General features: G+C 40.7%; 1 protein-coding gene across 2 annotated transcripts in view; it reads left to right on the top strand.

The window, feature by feature from the left end:
• Positions 1-16,766, top strand: part of STOML3 (stomatin like 3) — a 47,468-nt gene extending 30,702 nt beyond the window's left edge. For both annotated transcript variants that reach the window (XM_082244596.1, XM_082244595.1), the window contains exons 6-8: positions 2,304-2,507; positions 11,399-11,533; positions 16,371-16,766. In XM_082244596.1, the coding sequence (XP_082100722.1) occupies positions 2,304-2,507; positions 11,399-11,533; positions 16,371-16,559 (528 nt within the window). In that variant the 3' untranslated portion in view covers positions 16,560-16,766. The remainder of the gene's footprint in view (positions 1-2,303; positions 2,508-11,398; positions 11,534-16,370) is intronic.
• Positions 16,767-26,385: the final 9,619 nt, after the last annotated feature.

Here is a 26,385-nt window from a genome sequence, read left to right as displayed (position 1 = left end):
CACAGCAAGCTGTGTATTCTATTAATGCATACAAAGCCTGCTCGGATTGGCTGAGTCAGAGAGGCTGCCTTATACAACCTTTGCCAATCGGAGCAGGCTTTGTATGTAATAATAGAATACACAGCTTGCCGTGATTGGCTCAGCGTGGTACATAGAGTATTACAGCACAGGGACGTTCTGTAAGTAGCCAAATCTTACTGTATACACATCCAGCGGGCTAAACTATTAATAATAGAGAAGTTCTGTATGTAGCAGAAGCTACAGTACATATTAGGGCACATCCAGCGGGCTAAAATATTTATTAGGGATGTGATGGCTCCACTGATGTTATGAAATGGTGTTGCCTCAGAAGATGGGGTAGTCTTATACGGCGAGTATAGGGCAAAACCGCAGGAGTGGACACAAACATTGTGGGTGCGGGCGGGAGTGGACACAAACATTGTGGGTGCAGGCAGGAGTGGAACACAAACATTGCGGGTGCAGGCGGTCCTGGTCATACGTTCAGCGGGTGCGGGTTTAATAAAACAGTCCCGCGCAGGGCTCTAGTGTGTAGTATGTTCACTTTTTCGTAAAAGGCAAACTTACACTTTCAACACAAAAAAGTACCTTCTACTGCTCTCTGCTTTCTCCTAATTCCTTTTTTTTTTGCAGCTGTTATCTGACTTCCTGTTAGAGGGTGGCTGCGTTCCTTCTCCATGATTCCACGTTATGTAGGAACACAGCTACCCTCTCTAGCTCACTTCTGAAATATGACTATGAGGATATGGGATTTGTAGTGTGCATAGAGGGATAAATTAGGGATAGACCGATATGGTTTTTTCAGGGCCGATACCGATATTTTAATCACAAGGTATCGGTATCGGCCGATATGGGCCGATATTGTGTACATTTAAAGTTTTGAAAAATAAAGACAATTTTTGACACAAATTTGGTACTGAACATGTTCATTTTTATTTTAATGCTTAATGGCTGGCTTGCTGGCACTCTGTGGTGGGTGGCTGGCTTTCTGGCACCCTGTGGTGGGTGGCTGGCTTTCTTGCACCCTGTGGTGGTTGGCTGGCTGTCTGGCACCCTGTGGTGGGTGGCTGGCTGTCTGGCACCCTGTGGTGGGTGGCTGGCTGGCTGGCTGGCACCCTGTGGTGGATGGCTGGCTGGCTGGCACCCTGTGGTGAATGGCTGGCTGGCACCCTGTGGTGGGTGGCTGGCTGTCTGGCAACCTGTGGTGGCTGGCTGTCTGGCAACCTGTGGTGGCTGGCTGTCTGGCAACCTGTGGTGGCTGACTGTCTGGCACCCTGTGGTTTGTGGCTGGCTGGCTGGCACCCTGTGGTGGGTGGCTGGCTGGCACCCTGTAGTAGGTGGGTGGCTGGCACAGAAGCCGTGGATAGCTGGCTGGTACAGGGCCTGTGGGTGGCAGTCTGTCTGGCACCCTGTGGGTGGCTGTCTGTCTGGCACCCTGTGGGTGGCTGTCTGTCTGGCACCTTGTCTCTGGGTGGCTGTCTGACTGGCACCCTGTCTGTGGGTGGCTGTCTGTCTGGCACCCTATGGTGGGTGGTTAGCTGTCTGGCACCCTGTGGTGGGTGGGTGGCTGGCTGGCTGGCTGGCTGGCTGGCTGGCACCCTGTGGTGGGAGGCTGGCTGTCTGGCACACTGTGGTGGGTGGGTGGGTGGATGGCTGGCACAGGGGCTGTTGGGTGGCTGGCTAGTACAGGGCCTTTGGGTGGCTGGCTGGTACAGTGCCTGTGGCTGACTGGTACAGGGCCTGTGGCTGGCTGGCTTGCTGGTACAGTGCCTGTGGCTGGCTGGTACATGGCCTGCGAATGTGGGTGGCTGGCTGGAACCGGGCTGCTGTGGGTGGGTGTATGGCTGTGATACACTCCCACGAGACAAGTCCCAACTCCAGACGAGGCTGTCCAAGGCGAGGGAGGCGGCCTAAGAAGACAGAATGACATCACAAAAATATCAGCAATATCAGCCAGTTCCGGGCCTGATACCGATATATCGGGAAAAGGGCATATCGGCCTTGCTGATAATTGGTCTATCCCTAGTGCAAATAACCACAACCAACATGCACTGCTTGTTTTCCGAAAAATCAGAAGTGAGAAAGGGAAAGGATAGGTTCAGGAGCACAGAGGATATTACAAGGACACAGAAAAACCCAGTAAGAAACATTTTCATGAAAAATAGATTACAAGGTCAATAAGAAGTGGATATGTATGGATTATTTTGGGAGAAAAAGAATATTGTATAGTGTCACTTTTAATGGTTATTTTTAGCAAAAGTTTAACTGCTTCTGCTTTCTTTTAGATCCTTACTAAAGACTCCGTTACAACAACAGTGGATGGCGTTGTGTATTATAAGATTTACAATGCGATAAAATCTGTGGCCAATGTGAACAATGTCCATGTAGCTACTGCCCAGCTGTCCCAAACCACTCTGAGGAACATTCTGGGGACACAAACTCTTTCCAGCATCTTGTCAAACCGCGAGGATATCGCCCACAATATTCAGGTAAGATTCTGCCCTCCTAATGATAAACTGTTTCTAAGTTTATTTAAGTTTTTTCTCTTTAATGGGAAAGGGTAAGAACGTCAATCAAGCTTTTTTTTTTCTTGTCCCCACTATGAAGATTTCGTGTTACTGTACCAGAGACACAAAAAGATGTGAGTAGGAATCACAGATATCCCAATTTTAACAGTTGTCACCAATACAGATGTCATAATTGGAAGATATCCCTTCTACTTCTGTGTCAGTGAAAACAGTAACATTTTAGGGTTTCCCTCACATTGTCCTGGTGACTACAAATAATTGCAATGGATCTTATATTGGTTCTAGTCCCCTGTCTAAAACTAGAAAGAAGGCTATAGATGGAGTTCTACTAAATTTTTTTAAAAAAAATTCAGTAAAGTTAGCCCAATTTTTTTGTATATTGTGAAATATGGTGATTAGATACTTAACATGTTATGCTTTAGAATTGCACTCACTCATGGAATGGCGACAAACTACAGTACTTAAAAATATTCAAAGGTGACGCTTTAAAAAAGGTTACAAGTTTACAGTTATAGAGAAGGTCTTTTGCGAGAATTATTGCTTTCGCTCTGACGATCGCAGCGATTTAAACACGGTTTACATTTTCCGGCGTTTTTTTACGTATGCATTTTCTTTGGTGCGCAAACACATGGGGACGGAGGTGCTTTAAACATTTGTTTTTCCTTTTTATTTCATTTTATTTTTTCACTATTCCTTTATAAAATCTGATCACTTTTATTGCTATCACAAGGAATGTAAACATCCCTTATGACAGTAATAGGCAGTGACAGGTACTCTTTATGGAGGGATCTTGGGTCTAAAAGACCCCAAATCCCTCCTTTGCACTTAAAAGTATTAAGAACGCCAAAATCGACGCCATTGGCAGCCGAGTAAACTGGAAGTGGCCTAGTTTCTGGGTTACTTCATCAGTGACCCAATCAAAGCTGAATCTGGATTCGTTTTGGACTCTGACCAGCCGGCCGACGTGCCAACTTGGTCGCTCGTGCCTCCCGGTGGGACAGGAAACCCAGGCAGAGCGGCGTAAGGCGGCGGGAGGGGGATGTCCCCTCCCGCCCCTTGTGATAACGACCGAGCGGCTGCTGAGCTGCATCGATTATCTCCAGAAAGCTGACCGCCTGCCCAAAAAACTGTACCACCCCACTACAACCACTTCTGCAAGCCGACGAACAGGTATGTCGGTTTGCGGGAAGTGGTTAAATGCATTTTGTGCTTTAAAGACTTCCCCAAGCATTCTATTTCACATCTCCCTTTACTGATGAGATAAAGTGCAACGTTACTTTGAAGTGTGTCAGTTTACAGTTTTGTTTAATAGTGTAATGAAAATTCAGGGTAAGAGCCCATTCACATTAGCGCGACTTGTCAGGCGACTTGTCAGCCTGACAAGTCGCGGTATGTCACGGTCCATTGAGTAGTAAAGGACCCGTTGTAATAGGAGCGACACAAGTCGCTCCGACTTAGAAAAAGGGTCCTGTACTACTTTGGGGCGACCTCGGAGCAACTTGCATAGACATCCATTATGTGAAGTCGCGCCGAAGTTGCGGCGCACGCGACTTCACAGGTCGCCCCCCGAAGTCGTTTTGCCTCAATGTCAATGGGCTCTAAGTGTCACTTTACTGAAAAGTAATTTCTAATGAGCAGACAAAAGCACAATGAGACCTCCAATTCTGATGCTTTCATCTATTGCAGGGTTTCTCAACCTTTTTACCTTCGAAGAACTCTTGGCAAAAAGTTTGAGATCTCGGGGAACCCCTGAAAATAATAATTATGGAATATTGGATCTGATCAGCAAGCTGTAGAACTACAGTAACAATAATTAACAAACAAATGCCTAACAGCGAAGGGAAGCTGTTGTAACATGCCTTTCCCCCCTTTTCCCTGCTAGCCCTGCTCTCGTCCATCCCAGGCGATATCACATACGAGAGCCTGGGACAGACAGAAGAGGAGGACCGGTGGGGAACAGCGCACTAGTTAACAGTATGCTTCCCTGCACTGCTCTGCAAATCCCTATTACAACATTTCTCAAATGGGGTTCCTCAGCAAATCAATATTGTGGCAGTGTGCATTGATACCTGATGCGTCTCCTCTGTAGTTACTGCTCCTATGAACTCAGGGGGCGGCATTGAGAGGAGTGCAGGAAGCGGGAACACGTGGCTTGATCAGGAGGGGACATCCTGTGTATGGCAGCGGTGAATGCTGACTGTAGAGATGGGGAGCAGAACGCATTAGCACGTGGCTGGATGAGTCTGAATGTAGCAGGAGGGGAGATCATAATAGCTTTAGGTACAGTTAGGACATAACATAAAGCTGTGTTCTCCCCTTCTCTGCAATCTGCATCACTGCTGCTATACACTGGATGTCATATCCTGCTTTAGCCACATTCTTCCTTTCTCTGATCAACCCTCAGTCTGTATTCACTGCTGCCTTACACATACAGTGTTCCAGCTCCCTGCCCCCCCCCCCCTCACTGTGCATCACACTGCTTCCATACACAGACTTATCAGGGGATCTCACCTCCTGATCCAGCCATGGGTTTGCACTCTGTGCACTACTGCACTACTACCGGCACCTCCCTCTGAGTTCACAGGAGCCGGACCTACAGAGGAGGCATCGGATATCAATGCACAATGACAGTACTGCACGCATTGAGATCAACACTAAAAACAACATTTGGCAGTATACAGCTTCCACAATGTTGATTTGCGGCAGAACCCAAGTTGAGAATCACCGATCTATTGTATTCAGAAGAGGTATCAAACCTGATGCTTTTACATTGCTGTTTATTCCCTTAGCAACAACAGAAAAAATACTAAAGCTAAAAGTGATTTTTTTTCCTCTTGCGGTACACATGATCTTTCTATTTGTACTACAGACCATTCTCATTTAAAGTGAAAGTTTTGGGTGGTCACTTGAACAGGAGTAAAGAGGAAATCTTCCATTGGAGACACTAGTGAGTATAGAAAAGAATCACCACCTTTAAAATAATCACATTTTGTTGCTTTGCAGCCTGAAATAGACATACACATTTTTTTTCTTTATCCAGCTGTAGTTACTCAGTGTAACCTACAACATCCAAGTGAAAGGTATAAAACCAACATGTCAGAAGAAATAGGGGAAAAAAAAAAAAAACAGAATAACTGGGTTGGAAAAAGGATCCCCCTCCTAAAAATGACTTGTAAACTCAATCAGGTGTAGCTAATCACCTTCTCAATGGCACACACAGCCATTTGACTTTCAACTGTGATCAGCTGTGTTATTTTGATTAGCTTTGATTAGAGCTTTCCTGGAGCATTTCAGTCCCTGGTAGTGCAACTGAGGTAAACAACTATGGCTTGGAACAGCACTGTCAAACGATCTCCAGGATAAAGTTGCGGACATGCACAAGTCAGGAGATGGATACAAAAAAATGTCAAAGGCTTTATCAATGCCTAGAAGCACAGTGAAGCCTATTATTAAGAAGTGGGAGCTATGTAGTACAACACAGACCCTCCCTGGATCAGGACGTCATTCCAAACTGGGTGAAAGAGCCAGGAGGAAACTGGTCAGAGAGGCTACCAAGAGGCCTATAGCAGCTCTGCAGCAAATGCAGGAATTTATGACAAAGCGTGGTCATTGTGTGAGTAAGACAACAATATCACAAATTCTCCACAAATGTGGCTTATATGGAAGGGTTGCAGGAAAAAAGCCACTCCTCAAGAAAGGCCACATGCAGTCATGACTGAGCTTTGCCAAAATGCACCTTGAAAACGATGAGGCCACATGGAAAAAGGTGTTATGTCAGATGAGACTAAAATTAAATTATTTGGCCTCAACACCAAACAATATGTCTGACGGAAATCCAATACAGCTCACCATCAAAATATCGAAATTCCTACAGTAAAGCATGGAGGTGTTGATATCCTATTATGGGGGTGTTTCTCTGCAGCAGGAAATGGAGCACTTGTCAGGATAGAAGGAAACCTGGATGGGGCAAAATGCCATTACATTCTTGAAGAAAATCTGCTGCTCTCTGCCACAAAGTTGTCAATTGGAAGAAGGTTTACCTTCCAACATGACAATGACCCAAAGCACACAGTGTTTGAAAGAGAAAAAGGTGAATGTCCTTGAATGGCTTAGTCAGATCCCAGACTTAAACACCAATGCAAATCTTTGGAATGACTTGCAGTCCACAAGCGGTCACCATCAAATTTAACTGAACTTGAGCAGTTCTGCAAAGAAGAGTGGACAAATATTGCAAAGTCTAGATGTGTAAAGTTAGTAGACAAATATCCCAACAGACTAAAAGCTGTAATTAAAGCAAAAGGTGGTCCAACAAAATACTGACATAATGGGGAGTGATCCTTTTTCCAACTCAGTGATTCTGTTTTTGAATTTTGTTTATTTTGTTTCTGACATGTTGGTGTTGTATCCTTCACTTCTCATGTTATACATTGCACTAGTAAATACAGCTGGATAAAACAAAAAACTGTGACTGTCTTCATTTCAGGCCTTTTAAAGGGGGCGATTCTTTTCTATACCCACTGTATTATGACCCTGAAGACAACTAGGGTTTTTCCTTACTTTGGAAGGATATCCTTTCTCTTCCTGTTGTGCCTATGGTACAGGAAGAGAACAGTAATCTCCCCTTTAGGACATAAATTGCAAAAAAACTGTCAGGGGTTATAACCCTCCCTTACACTATCCAAAATTAAAATATATATATTTTTCCTTCAGTTATACTTGAGAACACTACAGGCCAGTATAAAACGTGTTAGGCTTTCTACATTGTGTTGACCTGTACTGCTTCTACGTAGTCAGGTCCTTCTAGTTAACCACTTTACCCAAATGGACATTCCTGTACGTCCTTGGGTTTCAGTGGTTATATGGGGATGATGCCTGCACCTACAGACATCATCCCAGTATCATTCTTTTAAGCTTGCGATTCTGAGTAAGGCAGAATTGATCAGAGTTGGTAATAGGCCCTTTGATAACTTCTGCGAGTGGCGGAAGGTGGTCTCCTTCCCCCCCCCCCCCCCGCCACCACCGCTGCCTCTCCCGGATTCTAGCGTACGATTGTGGAGGCCGGAAAGCGAGGTGGCCTGGTACAGAGAGGAAGGAACTGATGTCGCTCCCCTCTCTCTGTAACCCTGGAAACTAGGAGCGACGAGTAGGTCGTTACTTCCGGTTCTGCCCCTTTGTTTACCTGACCACCAACAGCCACAGAAGCAGCCGATCAGACCGATCTCAGTCTGTACGGCTGCATGGGGGGGGGCCTGAGGAGAGATTTGGGGTCTAAATAAATCTCTCCTTAAAGAGGACCTGTCACGGCCCATGCTGGCACAAGGGATGTTGTTCATTTCTTGTGATAGCAATAAAGTTAGTACAAAAAAAAGTGTAAAAAAAAAACAACTTTGTATAAAATTTGTCCCACCGTTCTTACGCGAAAATGCAAAAGCATTCGCTACTCCCGCACGCATATGTAAACAGTGATCACACCACACATGTGAGGTATTGTTTCGAACATCAGAGCGAGAGCAATAATTTTAGCACCAGACCTCTTGTGCAACTCTAAACTTGTAACCTGTAAAGGCATGTAAAGCATTGCCTATGGAGAATTTTAATCACCGGAGTTTGCCCCCATTCCACGGGCAGACACAATTTTGAAGTGTAGATGAGTGTGGAGGTAATTGGCGCTGCCAAATGGATTTACACAATAAATGAATAAGTAAGGGGAGGGATGTAAAATATGTATATATGTAGTAAGCCAATATTTAACAATTATAATATGTAATACAGGATACAATGCCTAATAAAATCAATAAATAGATTAATATGTGAAATATATATATATATATGCCAATATAGTGACTTAATAATAAATTAATAAATAAGTGACTCCAACATTTCAAAAATATAATGCATACGTTTCCAATAATAGATATTACTATAATATTAAATAAATATTAAATAAGTGCAGATAAGTGAAAGTGACCATGTGCATACAAATCGGTCTTATTAAATAGATAGACCATATAAAAGGTGACTAATAAATAATTGATGGATAAATTGGATGGTGAAAAGAATGCATAAGGACTAGCCAAATACTAAAAAATAGTCAGTAAAGGTGCTCAAAAAATTATTATTACTGATAGTGGATGGGTGAGCAAGTGAATAAATTAAAAAATATATATGGGCAATATATTCTAAAATTTCACTACATAAAAGTGAAAATTATCAAATATAAAAAGACATCCAGTCAAAAGTTCATAAATAGATAAAGTCCAAGGAGGGTGGAAAAAAAGTGGGTCACGGGGTGATCCGAAGAAATGGGGGTGTTGGGTGAGGAAATCAGTGCTCCCCTCCTATTGTTCCCGCACTCACCAGAGGGCGGTACCCCTGCAGGGGTGACCAGCGTTACAGATATATCCACTGGGTCCCTCAAACGACTGACCAGATCGAGTACCTTGTGTTTTTTAACTAATAAATTGAAAAGGGGTTTACAGTACTTCACTATTGGAGTTTCTTTCTTCCTTACATTGTCTGGAACCTGCCCTAAACCTATCGAATATGGTACACTTATGAGGATTTATTGCCTACACTTAATTATACTGGAGAGTGGTAAAACTGTCTAATTGGACAAAAGTGGAATACGAGATCTGGTCAGTCGTTTGAGGGACCCAGTGGATATATCTGTAATGCTGGTCACCCCTGCAGGGGTACCGCCCTCTGGTGAGTGCGGGAACAATAGGAGGGGAGCACTGATTTCCTCACCCAGCACCCCCATTTCTTCGGATCACCCCGTGACCCACTTTTTTCCACCCTCCTTGGACTTTTTTATCTATTTATGAACTTTTGACTGGATGTCTTTTTATATTTGATAATTTTCACTTTTATGTAATGAAATTTTAGAATATATTACCCATATATATTTTTTAATTTATTCACTTGCTCACCCATCCACTATCAGTAATAATAATTTTTTGAGCACCTTTACTGACTATTTCTTAGTATTTGGCTAGTCCTTATGCATTCTTTTCACCATCCAATTTATTCATCAATTATTTATTAGTCACCTTTTATATGGTCTATCTATTTAATAAGACCGATTTGTATGCACGTGGTCACTTTCACTTATCTGCACTTATTTAATATTTATTTAATATTATAGTAATATCTATTATTGGAAACGTATGCATTATATTTTTGAAATGTTGGAGTCACTTATTTATTAATTTATTATTAAGTCACTATATTGGCATATATATATATATATATATATATATATATATATATATATATTTCACATATTTATCTATTTATTGATTTTATTGGGCATTGTATCCTGTATTACATATTATAATTGTTAAATATTGGCTTACTACATATATACATATTTTACATCCCTCCCCTTACTTATTCATTTATTGTGTAAATCCATTTGGCAGCGCCAATTACCTCCACACTCATCTACATATCGATATAGTTTCACTATATTTTGAGGTAGGCTGCAGCCATTCTTCAATTTTATTAATTTTTCCGTGGAAATCTTTGATTTATACAATTTTGAAGCGTGACATGTTCAGTATCAATTTACTCAGCAGAAAATCATCTTTTACATTATAAAAAAAAAGTGGGCTAACTTTACTGTTTTGTTTTTTTTTTTTAGTTCATGAAAGTGTTTTTTTTTCCAAAAAAATTGAGTTTGAAAACTCGCTGCGAAAATACTGTGTGACATAAAAAATTGCTACACCCACCATTTTATTCTATAGGGTCCCTGCTAAAAAAAAAGTTGATTTTTTGCATGTAGGAGCGAAGTGTCAGAATTGGCCTGGGAAGCAAGTGGTTAAAAAAAAACATTTCACTAGATCCCGTCCATATACACAATCCTATACTCAGTTAATCCAGAGGAAGGCAATAAAACCCCAAATAAAGCATGGTCCAATTCGCTCCAGTAAGGAATAACATAAAACATTAGCGCTGACTCAAAGCCTGCTAGAAGCTTGTTTAACCACCAAATCAACACTTGTTAGGCACAGATTTAATCCCTTGATTAGCCGAGATATTAATCCCTTCCCAGCCAGTATCATTAGTACAGAGACAGTCTATAGTATTATCGCTGATCTCTGTATTAATGTCAGTGGCAGCTAGTCATTTCCCACTCAGCAGCAGTTAGTGTCAGATTACTTGCTGCACTATTGCAGTCTCATTATAGGCACTGATCACTGCCATTAGTATTTCACGCAAACCGATTAACATACACTTATTAGGATTTGATTTTTTTTTTTTTTTCATTTGACCAAAAACCTAGTAAAATACATTTTGGTCAAAATTTATGAAGAAATCAGATTTTTAAAAGAGTTTTTTATTGGATATATTTTATAGCAGTAAGAAAAAATATTGTTTTTTTTTCATTCAAACTTTTCGGTCTTTTTTTAGTTTATGTAATAAAAAAAAAAATTGTGGTAATCAAATATCACCAAAAGAAAGCTCCATTTTGTGTGAAAAAATTATACAAATTCCGTTTGGGTACAGCGTTGCATTACCGCCCAATTACCAGTTAAAATAGCGCAGAGCTAAATAGCAAAAAATGGCCTGGTCATGAAGGGGGTGTAACCTTCCAGAGCTGAGCTGGTTAAGTGACAGTCAGCGCCACTATAGAATCCCAAACCAAGTCCCACAACCAAAATGGAAAAAAAAAAAAAATGCTATAGTGCTGTAACAAAAGTTATGGAAAGCCCTTGCATACATTATCTGCCATTTAGAGGTATGTACTGTATATTTTCTGTGCACATTTATACATATTTTATGGTAATAGGTTTATAAATGGAATAAAGGAATTGTGCAGCAAAGATGGACTAAATTATCCTGTCTTCTAGTCAATTCTGGATAATGCTACCCATGAATGGGGGGTGAATGTGGAACGGGTAGAAATGAGGGATGTTCGTCTACCAGTGCAGATGCAAAGAGCGATGGCGGCTGAGGCTGAAGCTGTTCGAGAGGCCAGAGCTAAGGTAACCATTACCAGTTGTTAGACAAAAAGCATGCCATTGTAAAATGTGCAGCATGGCATAGTAACATTACAAATAAAATACTGGGCTGGCATTTGTAAGCTACGTTATATACATGACATCTAAAACTGCTTCTAAGTCCTTAACTGTACAGTATGTCTGATATGTATTCAAGTAGCATGAGATGAACCCATAGTTGCCAATTTTCTAATTTTAAGTGCATGGATTGTTATGTGTAAAAAAAACTGGGTAATTGTCTTAAAGTAAGCAATTAAAATCTTAGTGGTTATGCACTAATGCTGGCCAAATATGGGTAACATTTTCGAAAGAATATTCTTTTGAAAATCCAAAATTTTGTGCGTTTTGTGATTCGATGGTGCCACCATTGATTTCGAAATTGCTACAGAAAAGAATTTCCGTGGCTGGGAATCTTCTTTTCTTTCCGGGAATTTTATTTTCTTGCAGTCATGCGCATTTCTTTTTTGATTATATTTCTCGCATGATTCTCCTATTATTGATTAGAAAATCGTTCCTTTTTTCAAAAAATTTCATTACTCAATTTCGATGACCGCACGGAAATCGGCCGTTGATGCAGCTTACTAATGGTGCAAAATTCTTAGATAAGATTTTTGACCCATGTATGGCCAGCCTTATGCTGGCCATACACTAGCTGAAAAATCAACCGAAATTCGGTCTTTTGGACAGTTGGTTTGTTCTTCAGCCAGTTAATGGGCTCAAGTCGGTAATCAGTAGTGACGTTTTTGAGCCGAAAAAAGGAAGGACAAGTTTGGAAATTTTCTGCTGAATGAACCAAACTGTTTGTACTAGGTATATGTGAAAAAACAAACAAAAACTGATTTATTTATGTCCATTGAATGATTTATCGGTCATTACATGATGGCACGGTCATCTGCTCTCACGGCCGAGAGTTCGTTTTTCGAAAATGAGTTTGAACGATTTTTCGTATAGTGTATCCGAATAACTTATGACGCCAAACTAACCCTGTGACACAATGTTTTACCTGCAACATTTACCAACACTGGTAAACTAAAACCTGAGTTATGGGTGGATGTAAAACACAAAAAATCATTGTGTATTCATTAATACCAATTTTTTTTTAAAGAGTATTAGAGGATGCTGTTTAAAATAAAAAATAAAAAACAGTTAAGTGTTCAGGGATGGGGGTGGGTGGGACAGGTAGTGAGGTGCTTTTTACCTTAATGCAGAAAATGCATTAGGTAAAAAAAACAACCCTTTTAAATCAGATTTAGTTGGGTATTTCCAAAACAAAGAGACAAACAGCTGCAAAAATATATAACACATAAGACTCTTGCTGTACAACCCCCTTTAAGTGTTGGTTCACACCAGTGCGGCTTGGAAGCCGACATCCCTGTACGACTTCATAGTGGCTTGCATGCGACTTCCTTAACAAAAGTCAATACAAGTCAATACAAGTTGTGACTTTGTCGCCTGACAACTTGCGGTACTGTGAATGAGGGCTAATAGTGCAAATGAAAAAGAAAATTAAAATATTTGAATATATCACTCAGCAGCTGGCCAGCACTGATGTGTTCCTTCATCAAAGATCAAATTCTCACTAAATGAAGTGCAGCGCTGCCTTGAATAAAGACACAACGTAATTAAGCAGTTAAAGAAAAATTCCTCAGCTTAATGGAAAATGGGTGTGAATGATCTAGTGTGTTCCAACAAAAAACAAAAAAAACTTTTTGATTTCCAACCTATATATAAACAACCATTTGGTATGTAATGGCATTTCCAATACTGAAGTGGGTGCCTGCCTTAAATAGGACCAAAATTATATTAAAGGAGGAGCAGGAGAAGTCAGTTCACTCCCAGCCAGCCGGATGTTGCAGTTGAGCAGCTGTAAAATAGATCCATGCATTCACGGCTGTGAGACCGCCTACAATTTTGGGGTACTGTAAAAACTCCGGTTTGATTCTAGGAGTTTTTGTCTTCCAAATTAAGTCTCACGAAATGGCATTCATAAAAAAAAAATGTTTCAATGGACTCCAAAGGGGAGAATTGTGCAAAAAAATATAGAAGCATCCATATCATTTTTTAACACGTTGATCCGGCCCACTACAGATAAAGGGCAATATTCAGCAGGTTTTACTTTGAACTTGGAATCTAATCAATAAAGGGAGGATATTTTGGGGATCATAATCCAAAGGGGATCAGTAGATAGTAATTCCAAGGTATTTCAAGGAAGTAACTACTTTAAAATTTGCCAAAGTAGAAGGTAGCGGCAAGAGGAAAGGGTCAAGAGGGAGCGGTATGGACTTCTCCCAGGTAATACAGAGGCCAGAGAAACACCCAAACTCATTGATGATTGAAATTACAGATGAAAGCAATGTGTGGGTATCGATGAGGAACGAGATATAACATAATCTTCTTTTTATGTGTGCCTCAGAACAAAGTGGCTGCAGAGGTCTTTTCTCCGTTTTAACTATGATTTTACTTTTTTTTTTTTTTTGTGCTGTCCTTGAGTCTATATTGCAGCTTTTTAAAAAAGTAGTATAATAATATAAATATATATATATACAGTGAGGGGAAGAAAATTATTTGATCCCCTTCTGATTTTGTACGTTTGCCCATTGACAAAGAAGTGATCAGTCTATAATTTTAATGGTAGGTTTATTTTAAAAGTGAGAGACGAACAACAAAAATATCCAGTAAAATGCATTTCAAAAAAGTTATAAATGGATTTGCATTTTAATTAGTGAAATAAGTATTTCTTAAAACATGACTTAGTACTTGGTGGCAAAACCCTTGTTGGAGGTCAGACAATTCTTGTAGTTCGCCACCACGTTTGCACACATCTCAGGTGGGATTTTATCCCACTCCTTTTTGCAGATCCCCTCCATGTCATTGAGGTTTCGAGGCTGACGTTTGGTAACTGGAACCTTCAGCTCTTACCACATACTTTCTATATGATTAAGGTCTGGAGACTGGCTAGGATACTCCAGAACCTTAATATGCTTCTTCTTGAGCCACTCCTTTGTTGCATTGGCTGTGTGTTTTGGGTCATTGTCATGCTGGAATACCCATCCACGACCCATTTTCAATGCCCTGGCTGAGGGTAGGAGGTTCTCACCCAAGATTTGACGGTACATGGCCCCATCCATAGTCCCTTTAATGCGAAGATCTGTCCCCTTAGCAGAAAAATACCCCCAAAGCTTAAGGTTTCCACCTCCATGTTTGACGGTGTGGATGGTGTTCTTGGGGTCAAAGGCAGCATTCCTCCTCCTCCTCCAAACACAGCGAGTTGAGTTGATGCCAGAGAGCTTGATTTTGGTCTCATCTGCCCACAACACTTTCACCCAGTTCTCCTCTCAATCATTCAGATGTTCATTAGCAAACTTTAGATGGGCCTGTGCATGTGCTTTCTTGAGCAGGGAGGCCTTGCGGTCACTGCAGAATTTCAGTCCTTCACGGCGTAATGTGTTTCCCATGGTTTGACAAGATTGTCCCATGTAGTTCTGGGCTGATTCCTTACGGTTCTCATGATCATTGAAACTCCACAAGGTGAGATCTTGCATGGAGCCGCAGACCAAGGCAGAATGGCAGTTATTTTGTTCCATTTGCGAAAAATTGCACGAACTGTTTTCACCCTCTCACCAAGCTGCTTGGCGATGGTCTTGTGGCCCATTCCAGCCTTTTGTAGGTCTACAATCTTGTCCCTGACATCCTTGGACAGCTCTTTGGTCTTGGCCATGGTGGAGAGATTGGAATCTGATTGATTGCATCTGTGGACAGATGTCTTTATGCAGGTGTCAAGCTGAGTTTAGGAGCACTGCCTTTAGAAGACACCTGGGAGCCAGAAATCTTGCTGATTGACAGGGGACCAAATACGTATTTCACTCATTAAAATGCAAATCAGTTTATAACTTTTTTGAAATGCATTTTTCTATCTATGGTGAATACCGGTGAAGTAGCTTGGGAGAAGCTAAGAGGTGAGTGACACTTCTTGCCCCCTGTATTGCCATGCCTTAGGCTGGTTATGCACTGATAGTTTTTTGTTTTGTTTAGCCTGCTGGATGAAAAAAAAGCAAACAGATTCTTCCACATCCACACTACACAGCATGGATTGTATTTTCTCAGCCACTGGTGGCAGCTGTCAGGATACCAGAACAGTGGCTGAATCTTTTTGTTTAGCCAACACTTTTCTGCTGGGCTCCTGTGAATCAAAATCAGAAGGGAGGGGGAGCAACAGGGCCACCAACAAAGCAAATTTTGTCTGGTTTTAGGAACTTACCAACATTTGTTTGACCAGCTTTATGGACTTCCCAGCTACTAGCTTCATGCAGGTGTGGGCTGTTAGGTCAGCGAATGTTGAAAGGGGAGCTATAATGTAGTCTGCAGCCTGTGCAGAAGAATTGAAAGGGGGTCTAGGAAGCATTCTGGCAGAGCAAGGACATATGAATTGCTATTCTGACTCTGCTAATATTTTAAATTGAGAATAGAGGGGTAGGGGGCAGTGAAATTTGGTACAAGGTACTAAGGTCCCCAAAGTACCTTGTTTCGGCATAGATTTTTGTCATGCATTGTATATAAACTCCTCGATCAGCCGGTATTGTAATGTAAAGACACAATATACAGCTGCTGCAGGTTTGTTGTGATCTTTCTAGAACTCTTTTCTCCTCTCCCCAAGTAAAAAAACTGAAACTGCTAACATATTAGGTCTGTGGTTTTACCTCTCCAGTGTGAAAAGAGCCTCCTTCCATCCTTCGTGCACTCATTCAATTGTGACTCATGCTTAAATATAACCTGTATATTATAAAGTATGTATTTTTCATATGCCTCCTTTGTTTTTTTTTAGGTAGTGGCAGCAGAAGGGGAGATGAACGCCTCTCGGGCTCTGAAGGAAGCTTCAATGGTGATCTGTGAATCTCCGGCAGCTCTACAACTGCGCTACCTCCAAACTTTAGCCACGATCGCCACCGAGAACAATTCCACCATTATATTCCCCATTCCCATTGATATGCTGCAAGGCCTTCCTAAGAAATGATTAGATCTAGTCCCAACTGTGGATTCAAGTACATTGTAAATAGTATGCTTGGCCATACCTCATAAAACAGGGATGGTAAATGGTCCCAGAAATAAGAGCTTGTATATATACATATATATAGTGTAAAAATATTGTGGAAATGTTTAATGGCTCTTGTTCAAATATTTAAATTGAGTTTACACATATAAACAGAATGGATTTGTTTCTTTAAAGCTCTCCACATTCTCCAAGTCAGTAAATTCAACAAATTGGTCTGATCCAGTAATAGTGGTTTAGATGGTGACCCTTTAAAGCAATTTATCCACATAGTTGGGTAGGTTTTTGCTAAACACTGGCAATATACACTCAGATTTTCCCCCAAATATTACATTCATTTAGTATGAGGGACTACCAAAACAATCTATATAAATGGTAAGGAAAACATTTTTCTGAAAATTTCCCTACCATTTTTGCCCTCACCCACCCCCCTTCACGAGCTAGTCAATCCCTTTCCTTTCAAACTCTCTACTTACCTAAGTCTGTTGGCGTGTCTAGCCATATCCAGTCATAATCTATTCCTTGGCCAGCCAGTCCTCTTTTTCCTGTTTTCTGTGACATCTAAGTGCCCTCTGTATGGGCCCTTTATTGCCTTGGACCACCTAAAACTTAGACAAGCAAGTTGAATCTCTTACTAGTCTGCTATCCATCAGGGTTCCCCTGGACACTGGTGGAACCATTTCCGCATCTAAGTCTCAGGCTTAGCTCATGATGTTATGAGTTACCTATCAAACCTCTGGACTGCTTTGATGACTGCATTAACAGTTATTTAAGCTCCACAGACTTTGTGCACCTAATACAAGACTTTTCCATCCAGCAGTATTCGTCAGGTTGCCTAATTTTCAAAGCCTAGCCCTAAAGTTGAGGGCTTTTAAGACCCCTAAAACTAATTGGCATGTTTTGTAGACACTTGAGTCATAACAAGGATGCAATTTTACATAAATTGACTCTTGACTTGATGCTCTCAATTTAGATTTTTGACTTAGAAAGGTGAAGAATCCGAAATACTGCATTTGAATTGCTGTGCATGCTGACTGACTATAGCAGTGGTCCCAGCATACCTGCTATGTGCTATTAGAAGACAAGCACATATCTTCCTGTCCATCATTCTCAAGAAGTTACCTGTCCATCTATACTTATACTTTACTTATAGATGATTCAAAGTTACCTGAATACTGTAGCTATCTGCAGTTTAATTATCAATAATCTCAATTTCACTGCATTTATTGATTACATTAGGACAGATTCACAGCAGAAGGCGGTGCAGGAAACCTGTGTTCCTTGTACGTTTCCTGCACTGTGTTCAAAAAGCACTGCAGTTGCGATATGCAGTCGGCGTCCATCAATGACCGTTCCGAACCGAAAAACAAGTGAAAAACCTCCTGTGCTTGAGAGCGTACCCCAGAGGTGGTAGTTGCCTAGATTTCCATCCTGATTTTTGTGGACATGCCGCGCCTTGCTGTCCTCTCAAGACCGGGGAAGTCTGGATACACTGAAACCATTAACAAGGCGGAGGGTGCACCAACCTAGTAGTGCACTATCCTTAAAAAACATGTATTTTATTATTACAAACGTTGGTAATATACTCACAAACCAACAGGTGTATCAAAGCTTGTCAAAATACAACAAATGTCCTTGATAAATCACATTTAAACTGGGCTAACGCATTTCGAGGGGCTTCCCTCTTCCTCAGGGCCTGAGAAAGAGGGAGGCCCTCAAAACATGTTAGCTGGTTGGATTCCTTTTGTCTTGCAATGAGTTGATATGTGATGTATTGAGGACGCATGGACATTTGTTGTATTATGACAAGCTCTGACACACCTGTTTATGTGTAAGTATATCACTTACCACCTTTTTAGGGACAATGCACTTGGCTGGTGCGCCCTCTGTTTTGTTAATAGTTTCAGTCAATCAATAAACCTCAAATGCAGGTTGCAATTGCAGTGCACAAGATCGCATGATACAGAAGTACCATGCGATGTGGCTGCAGTGCGTTTACAAAAGTAGTGCATGCCCTACTTTTGCTTCAGAGCGATCTCAGCCTATTCAAAATAATGGGCTGAAATCGCACCACACAGAACTGCATGTAAAATGAACAGGAACATGCAGCACATCCCTGTGCGATTCTCGGTGTGAACCTGCCCTTGTCTAGACATATATTTTGTTATAGGGTTATAAAAGATTTACAAAGGATTATATATTTTACTATTTACTATGTTGTAGAAAATAAGTTTACTAATAAAACAAATGTCCATATGTACAAACCTTAAGCGTAATTGCTAATTATAAATCTGCTGCTAATAAAGCTTTTTCATGTTTAAGATCTGTAATGAAATAAACATGAAATTTTTAATAGCAAACTATGATTCCCATTTATTTTTCTTTCAGCACATCAACTTCACAGACAACATGTTTACTTGCTGCCTAATATTTCCCAACAACGTTTACATGACATTGTAATAAAATTAATGTTATTCACCTAACCTGTCATTCATAAAGTTACCACTGATCTGTGTAAATGCCTTGTATTGTATGTGTGGCACCCTACAAGGTAGGTGCTAGGCAAAGTATAGTGGGCCTTGGCTGCCTTGGCATGCAGGGCCATGATTTTCAGCTGGGCTGTCATGTCTCCCAGGTGTGGCTGCTGAGAGGGGATTCTCCCCACTGGCTCCATGAGAGGATTCTTATTTGGTAGTGGAGGAAACCCAATCAGAGGCACACTCAGGCCTGTATCTACCCCAGAAGGCAGATTCTGCCGCAGAGGATTCTGGGAGTGGGTAGAAGTTTGAGGGGAGCGCATGATGCAGCGTCTTTGGCGGGAATCAGAGTCCCAGGAGGGAGAGTACGTCTGTCTCTCCTCCTGTCAGAAGGATCGGGTGTCTCGGGTGGCTTGCCTGAGAGTCCAGAGAGAGAGCTGAGCTGAGCTGCAGAGAGGATCCGGTGTGCCGAGGACCAGCAGAGAAAGAGGGGTTCAGTTCCAGGAAAGCATTCCAAGTTCATGAGTACTGTGAACTACCCCTAAGGGTCTGCCCAGCTTAAAGGGGACCACTCCGGTGAAGGTGCCTGTGATCCAGGAGCTAGCTAGCGGTAAAGGGGGTGCCTAGTGAGAGGACCCTGAAGTGTCAGAGGGGGTGCCCCTTAACTACTTGTCTAAAATATATCATTGAACAGCCATTGTGACCCATTATGGTTTAACTCAGTGGTTCACCCTCCCTTCATTCCACTTTGTACTACCTGGGTATTTGATAGCAGAGTCTTGTCTTTTTTTCTTCTCAATCATAATTTCAATACTGTTATCCATGACCACTAACCTAGTATACTGTACCATGCCCTGGTGCCATTATAAAATAAATGCAAATACTGTAAATGACCCTCATGGTAGATAATAACCACGCAAAAAAAAAAAAAAGAAGGGAAAAAACAGTTTATTGCAGACCACATGGTGGCTCTAGGTCCAACATACAAATTATTTTATTATAGCTTGAGTACAAACATTGGAAAACTGCTTTTTCTAAGAGAATGTTAGATATTCAGTGCTGTATGATAGAGAACACTTATGAAAACTGTTTTTATAAACATAGTTAGTACAGGACTGGATTGTATTATTACAAAAATATTCCTCAAGGTACAAAATTACATAAAAATACAAATTGAGGCACAGGTGCACTGAAAAATGTATGTGCAGTAGCTCACACATATGAAAGTATATATACAGGAAAAGCACCATTAAAAGTCAACTGTATAACAGTATTCATTGTATGGATCCATCAGGATTAAAACACATGGGGGTGGTTTTAGATATTTTGAAAGTGTAAAATGTGTCTCAGCTGTACTTAACAAACACTAGAGTCCCACATAAACCTTTAAATTGTGGCACAATTGAGGCATAGTTTTAAATGGCACCCTATGCACCTGCATTTCAGAGCACCACTATGTACCATGCGAAGCATCTGTGTGCTGTGGTACTGCCAGCTCTAAATAAATGGTCTACTGTAACCCAGAGGGCCTTAACACACATAACATCATGAGTCTGATCTAAGATCCCTTACTTTTCTATAGTTCATAAATATAATCTAACACCAGACTGGTTGGCATGAACAGTAGAGACCTTTCTTGTCTATCAGTCTTAAGACGGCCATACATGGCTTGAAATTCAGCCGATTCAGCAAGGACCGGCCCAAATTTCAATCTATGTATGGACAGGATAGTTGTACAGAAGTTGATATACTGATCACCTTTTGTTCAACCACCCTGTAGTTTTTATGCCGCCCGATCAACACCTCAGGCTATAGCCGGCAGCATTGATCAGTGTATTGTGGTAGCTTGAAAGTCTTCCCACTGTCAACATACAATAGCACAGCAGGGAGGACTCCCCCCATCCACCATGAATGTGTGGATAGGGAAATCAAGTCATTTAAAAATGGCTCATCTATAGCCAGCCTTACTGTTATCTGGGGACCCCCTGGTATTTAAAAACATAGGACGGTACAGATTTTGAGGGTGTACTAGATAAATGTAACCTATGCAGAGCTTATACCCAGGTAAATGTAAACCTGTCATCACTATACAGCTAGTAAATTGGAAGTGTACATTAAAAAGCACAGACCTGATAGGAGCCCTGAATTTTGGGGCTTTGTATTACTTAGTCACTAATTACAATTCTTGAAGTTGGAGCTTTGCCCTGTCTTCTGAGGTATTGGAAGTAGGCGGGACTTTACAGAGAATACTGGTCTGGCAGTAAATGTGCACTGGGAGGTTTCCCTAGTGTTCCATCACTACACAAATCCAAAAGGTAAGAATGCTATTTCCAGCATGTGTGGAGGTCCTATAGCTCCACAACACCACATAGAATGGGGAAAAGGTAAGTATAATAACGAAAAATGGCAAACTGTGAATTACTGGCTATGTGCTTACACTAGGCCCTGTAAGGTATTCAAATGTAACCAGGATAGAAACATTTTTCTATGCATTCTGATATTAACATTCTAACCTAAAAATACGGCACATTACATTTTTTCACTTATTCATGTAACAATGTTCCAAAATATTTGGGAAATTTTGGTAATGACATCAGCATGTGATGACTTTTCAAAATGGACAATGAGATCAGTGAGACTGCGACTTCTTTATAACCTATACCCCTGGTGCCTAACCTGTGGCCCTTTGGCTCTTATTGTGTGGCCCTCAGTGCCTCTACAGTCAGCAGTCTGTGTTTTCTTTACATAGATGCTTACTCAAACCATGGAAAGCACAATATTCTGTAGTCTTGATTCCACTATTTAAATTGTTTTGGTTTATTTCTTTCAAATTACCTTATGTTTTTTCCAAACTGTCCATCCCTTTTCTCTTTTTATGTTTATATTGTAGATCTTAAAATAGAAGTTCAGGAATACAAAGAAACAAACATTCATACTCATTTAGGGCCAATTCACACCCATGCGTTTTAGCGCAGATGTAAAATGCAGATCAACAGAAGGAGTTATGAAAAAAAATAATTTCCAATGTGTCCCATTCACACCAAAATGGTGCATTGCACTAAAATGTAAAAATTATGTCAACGGACATCGAAGTGTGTTAAAACACGACTAATATGGATGGAAATGTACATGCATTTTACAACAAGGACATAGGCGCTGAAGCCGACAGTACAAGTGGGAGGGGATGGGGGGGTACCTAGGAAAAGGGGAGGGGGTTCTTTAAAATCCAATATGCTGGGTTTTGCCTAGGACGTCCATGTGCTTAGGGCTATCCTTCTAGTGCTCTCTGTGAGAAGCCAGCTGTCACGGTGATGGAAATCCGACCAGAACGAGGCTTGGGACGCTGCAGGCGTGGGATGGTGACATCACCAATATGCGACCGGTTTCAGAGCGTGCTGCAAATGGAACGACAGCCGTGCTCCTTTTTCAAGCTCGTTCTGGTCGGATTTCCATCACCGTGACAGCCGGCTTCCCACGGAGAACACTAGAAGCTAAAGACGCCCCAGACACCGCTCTGCACGACTAAGGACTCTCTGGGATCAGACTTCTCACCACCGCCTAAAATTTGCTTGTCCACCCTTACCTTGATGTAATTTCCTATTGTTGTTTTATTTCATTAAATTGGATACCTGCACTTAGAGGTGCCTCTCTCTCCTTCAATTTTTATATGCATTTTAGTCAGTGTGAATTGGCCCTTAGGTGGCTACAGCACTGATCCCAACTGCAGCTGTCCCCCATTGCCTCTAAGACTGGGAACTGAGCAATCAAATCAAAACAGCTGATCACTCAATTCTCAGTTTTCAGTCTGTAGAAAGCCAGTAAATGTCAGTCACCAGCTCTCTACTCTGCCCTCCCAGCGCTCACTGGAGCACTGAGCTGTGGAGGGGGGTGGGAGCGGCTGGCTCAGGCTCCCAGCAGTGTGCTGGGTGACTGAGCCAGTTGCTGGTCTAGGCATATGGGTGAATCCCGACTTTAAAGTCAGGATCTTTTTAGAGCCCTATACCAGCTGAGTGACATCAGCCAACAGCAGGCTTTAGCCCGCTATTGGCTGAAAAACGGTCACAGGAATGCAGAATTATGTGCACTCCTGTGATCCATAAGAGAAGTATAGCTTTGGCCCTACTTCTCCTATAATTTATTTTATTTTAAAGGGGGCTTTGGGAAGCACAAATATGAAAGCATTAATTTTTATAAAGATCTTTTTCAGTCTCCTGTAACACGTCTCCAGTCTGACGGTCTCCTCAAGCATGTCTCTAGCCTCCAACTCTTATAGCATGTTTGGTCATGCGTGGTCTCTAACCATTTCCTGTAGTATATCTGCAGTCTTTGACACATCTCCAGTTGCATGTCTGTAGATTTTGACAACTTACTGTACTATTATATTTACTGAAAATTATGTGCATCCCTTTGGTGATGTTAGGGGCCACACTTGAGACCCCCATATCAGTAAGTTGACCACCACTACTCTATACAGACAAGGGGCTTGATTCATAAGCGCAGATAGCAATTGTGTCCTTCATCTGTTTTATTTATTCAGAGCATTATTGTCTTTTAAAGAGGACATTCAAACGGGGGTGCCTGACCTAAGTTTTAAATAGCAAGATCCTTATTTTTAACTGAATGTTTGTAGCCAAATCTAACTATGCCACTTCATGTGTTTGTCTACTTGACATTTATAGGCTTCATGGAGTGACTAAACATGTGTGGTTGGGCCAGTGATATGTTTAAAGCACATCTATACCCAACACTTTTTATTTAGCTTTGAATATATAGGGAGGGCTTAGAAATTCTGTTCCCATTGGTGAGACAGTTGGGCTTTAACAGTGTAAGACATTAAATATTCATTTTTTTTTTTTTTTTAATACCAGTGAAGAAGATAAATATGTATACAGATGGTACAATTTACATTTTCTTAATAAAAGATTAAACTAAAACAAGTGCTTACTTACTGTATGGCTATATAGACATAAATGTAGTGGACAGTGTGGCCCTATAAAATTAATGATAATGAGGGCATACTGGCTTGTTTGCTAAGTTAACATGCTAAACTTTGGACCAAACACAATTTTGCGTGACTGTCTTAAGGCATTCTACAAAAAAGCAGCTATTCTTTGTCTCCTGAGTTGCATGGGAAATGAAGGTGAATCTGTTTAGCATCGTTATGAGCAACTTCACTGCCCCAGTAATAGTTTGCAGACCATTAAATAATAGCTGCATCAACCAGAGGCTTCTCACACAAGCATTCCAGGCTATGCTATGCTCTTTAAGCAACCCTAACACAGGAGTTCCTTACAATTTACTGGTGAGTAATTAGAAGGTCCCTTTATCACACATCAAATTTTTAGTGCATTTTGGATAAGCTCCCATAGACAATGAAGTACGGTAAAGCCTAATGCTGCACTCACAACAGAGAACAATAAGGGAGTTGTGTGAAAATTTCCAATCACTTAAAGTTTTTTTAATTGATCATCTGTATTTATTCCCTGTTTTTGGCACCAAAATTGTTTGGCAACTAGACATCATGTATAGGAAGCTTTAATTACTCCTGAGACTTCCTAAATGTGTTTTGTTTAATGAGTTCCAAACAGTAAGCATAAGGTAATTCTAGAGAAAGAGTTAGTACAATCAAGGTAAGAGCTACATAACGTATAAACCAACTAGCCAAAAAAGGGAAACTACGTATTTAAGAAGAACATGAATGTCCTCAGTTATGATTTGGCCAACTGGACTTCCATACAAAGATCAAATGCCATAAATATGACTAAACAATGAAAAATGAACCTTGTATATAACAGTATGGAGAGGAACCGTAGACTTGGCACCATGCTACACAAGACCTATGCAATTCATAATATAAACTTAATGTGCACATTGTTACAAATATAATATGTTATCATTAGTTAACATATCTTTTAAGAGGCTCAATGATTTCCAAAATAATAATAAATTACTTGTTCCCAAAATGTAACTAGAAAACTCACTGGTCTTTATACAAGTATATAGAGGAACATGCAGAAGAAATTCGTTTTCATTACTCTAATTGCTAAATGTCGATTTATGATTGGTCACAATGGGATACTGCACATCATTGTTCTTTGCACTATGCTGTTAAATAAAGCCAAAATTACTAGAATGACCTGGTAATGTAATTATCAAAATTAATACAGCAATATTTTGATACAGGGAGTTGATTTGGTTGCCCTTGAGGGTCAAAAGGGAATTTGTTTCCTCCTCTGTTGCAAAATTGTTAGCAGCTGTCCATGTTAATTTCTTGTGCCTTCCTCTGGAGAAAAGTCCAGTTGCAAGAACCTGAAGCTGATAGACAACAGTCTTTTTTATTTAACACTATGTGACTACATTCCTAGTGTTGGTTCATTGGAACCTTGTCTCATGTTTATTCCTATAATTCCTACAGCATTGAGGATAACCCTGTAAAAAACCTACACATGCCTTCATCTTCCTGTACCATCATAAGCTTCTTTCCCATCATGGCCTTTATTTAGTAACATTATAGCAAAGAGCAATGGTGTACAGTAACCTAAAGCAAACACATATCTGCTTATGGCAATTTGGTATAATTGGACCAACAGGAGACGATTCCTGATTGGTTGCTAAGAGTTACTGGACCACTGTTCTTTGCCTTATCAAAGTGCACCTGCAGTTTAGCAGCAAACAACTGTATGTATGCTTTAAAGTTTCAGAGATGAGAAGACAGACACTGGCCTTTTAATTCTAGGTTTAGATGTTTTGAGTTTTTTGAGTATTTTCGAAGCATGATGATAAAGTATATCATAAAGCCATATTTTTTGGGGAAGATTTCCCCTTTACCTCATGTTCTTGGGAACTTTAGAGTTTTTCAATATCATTTTCAATTATATCACTTTCAATAACACTTTAAACCACTTCTTCCATACATTGAGCTCTAGCTGCAAAAATTAGTAATTTTTGCATCAGCATTTACTATGGGAGATCCATGGAGGTTAGGCTGTGGGAGAATTTGGTACTTTTGAGTAATTTGTTTTTTTAATGAACAATATTCTTCTACTTACATTATTACAGCATGGAGATTCAATTCTTATTCATTTGACTACTGCAAGCCTTTAGTTTTTATGGATCATTATTCTATATGCCCCCAAAAACAATTCTACTCTCCTCATTCCTCCTTACTGAAGATCAAATAGTTCCAGCCAAAAGTTAGCTGTATTATAAACAGCAAAACCCTGTGTGATCAGGTTTGTATATTTTACTTTTAACACACAAACTTCATAAAACTGATATTAGAATTTGCATGCAAAAGAATTCAGGTGGTTTGT

This window comes from Pelophylax lessonae (genome assembly GCF_965119305.1).
Source record: "Pelophylax lessonae genome assembly, chromosome: 2".
In the NCBI taxonomy this organism is placed as follows: Eukaryota; Metazoa; Chordata; class Amphibia; order Anura; family Ranidae; genus Pelophylax; species Pelophylax lessonae.
The sequence above is the reverse complement of the archived record's forward strand: the minus strand, read 5'-3'. Positions and strand labels throughout refer to the sequence as shown.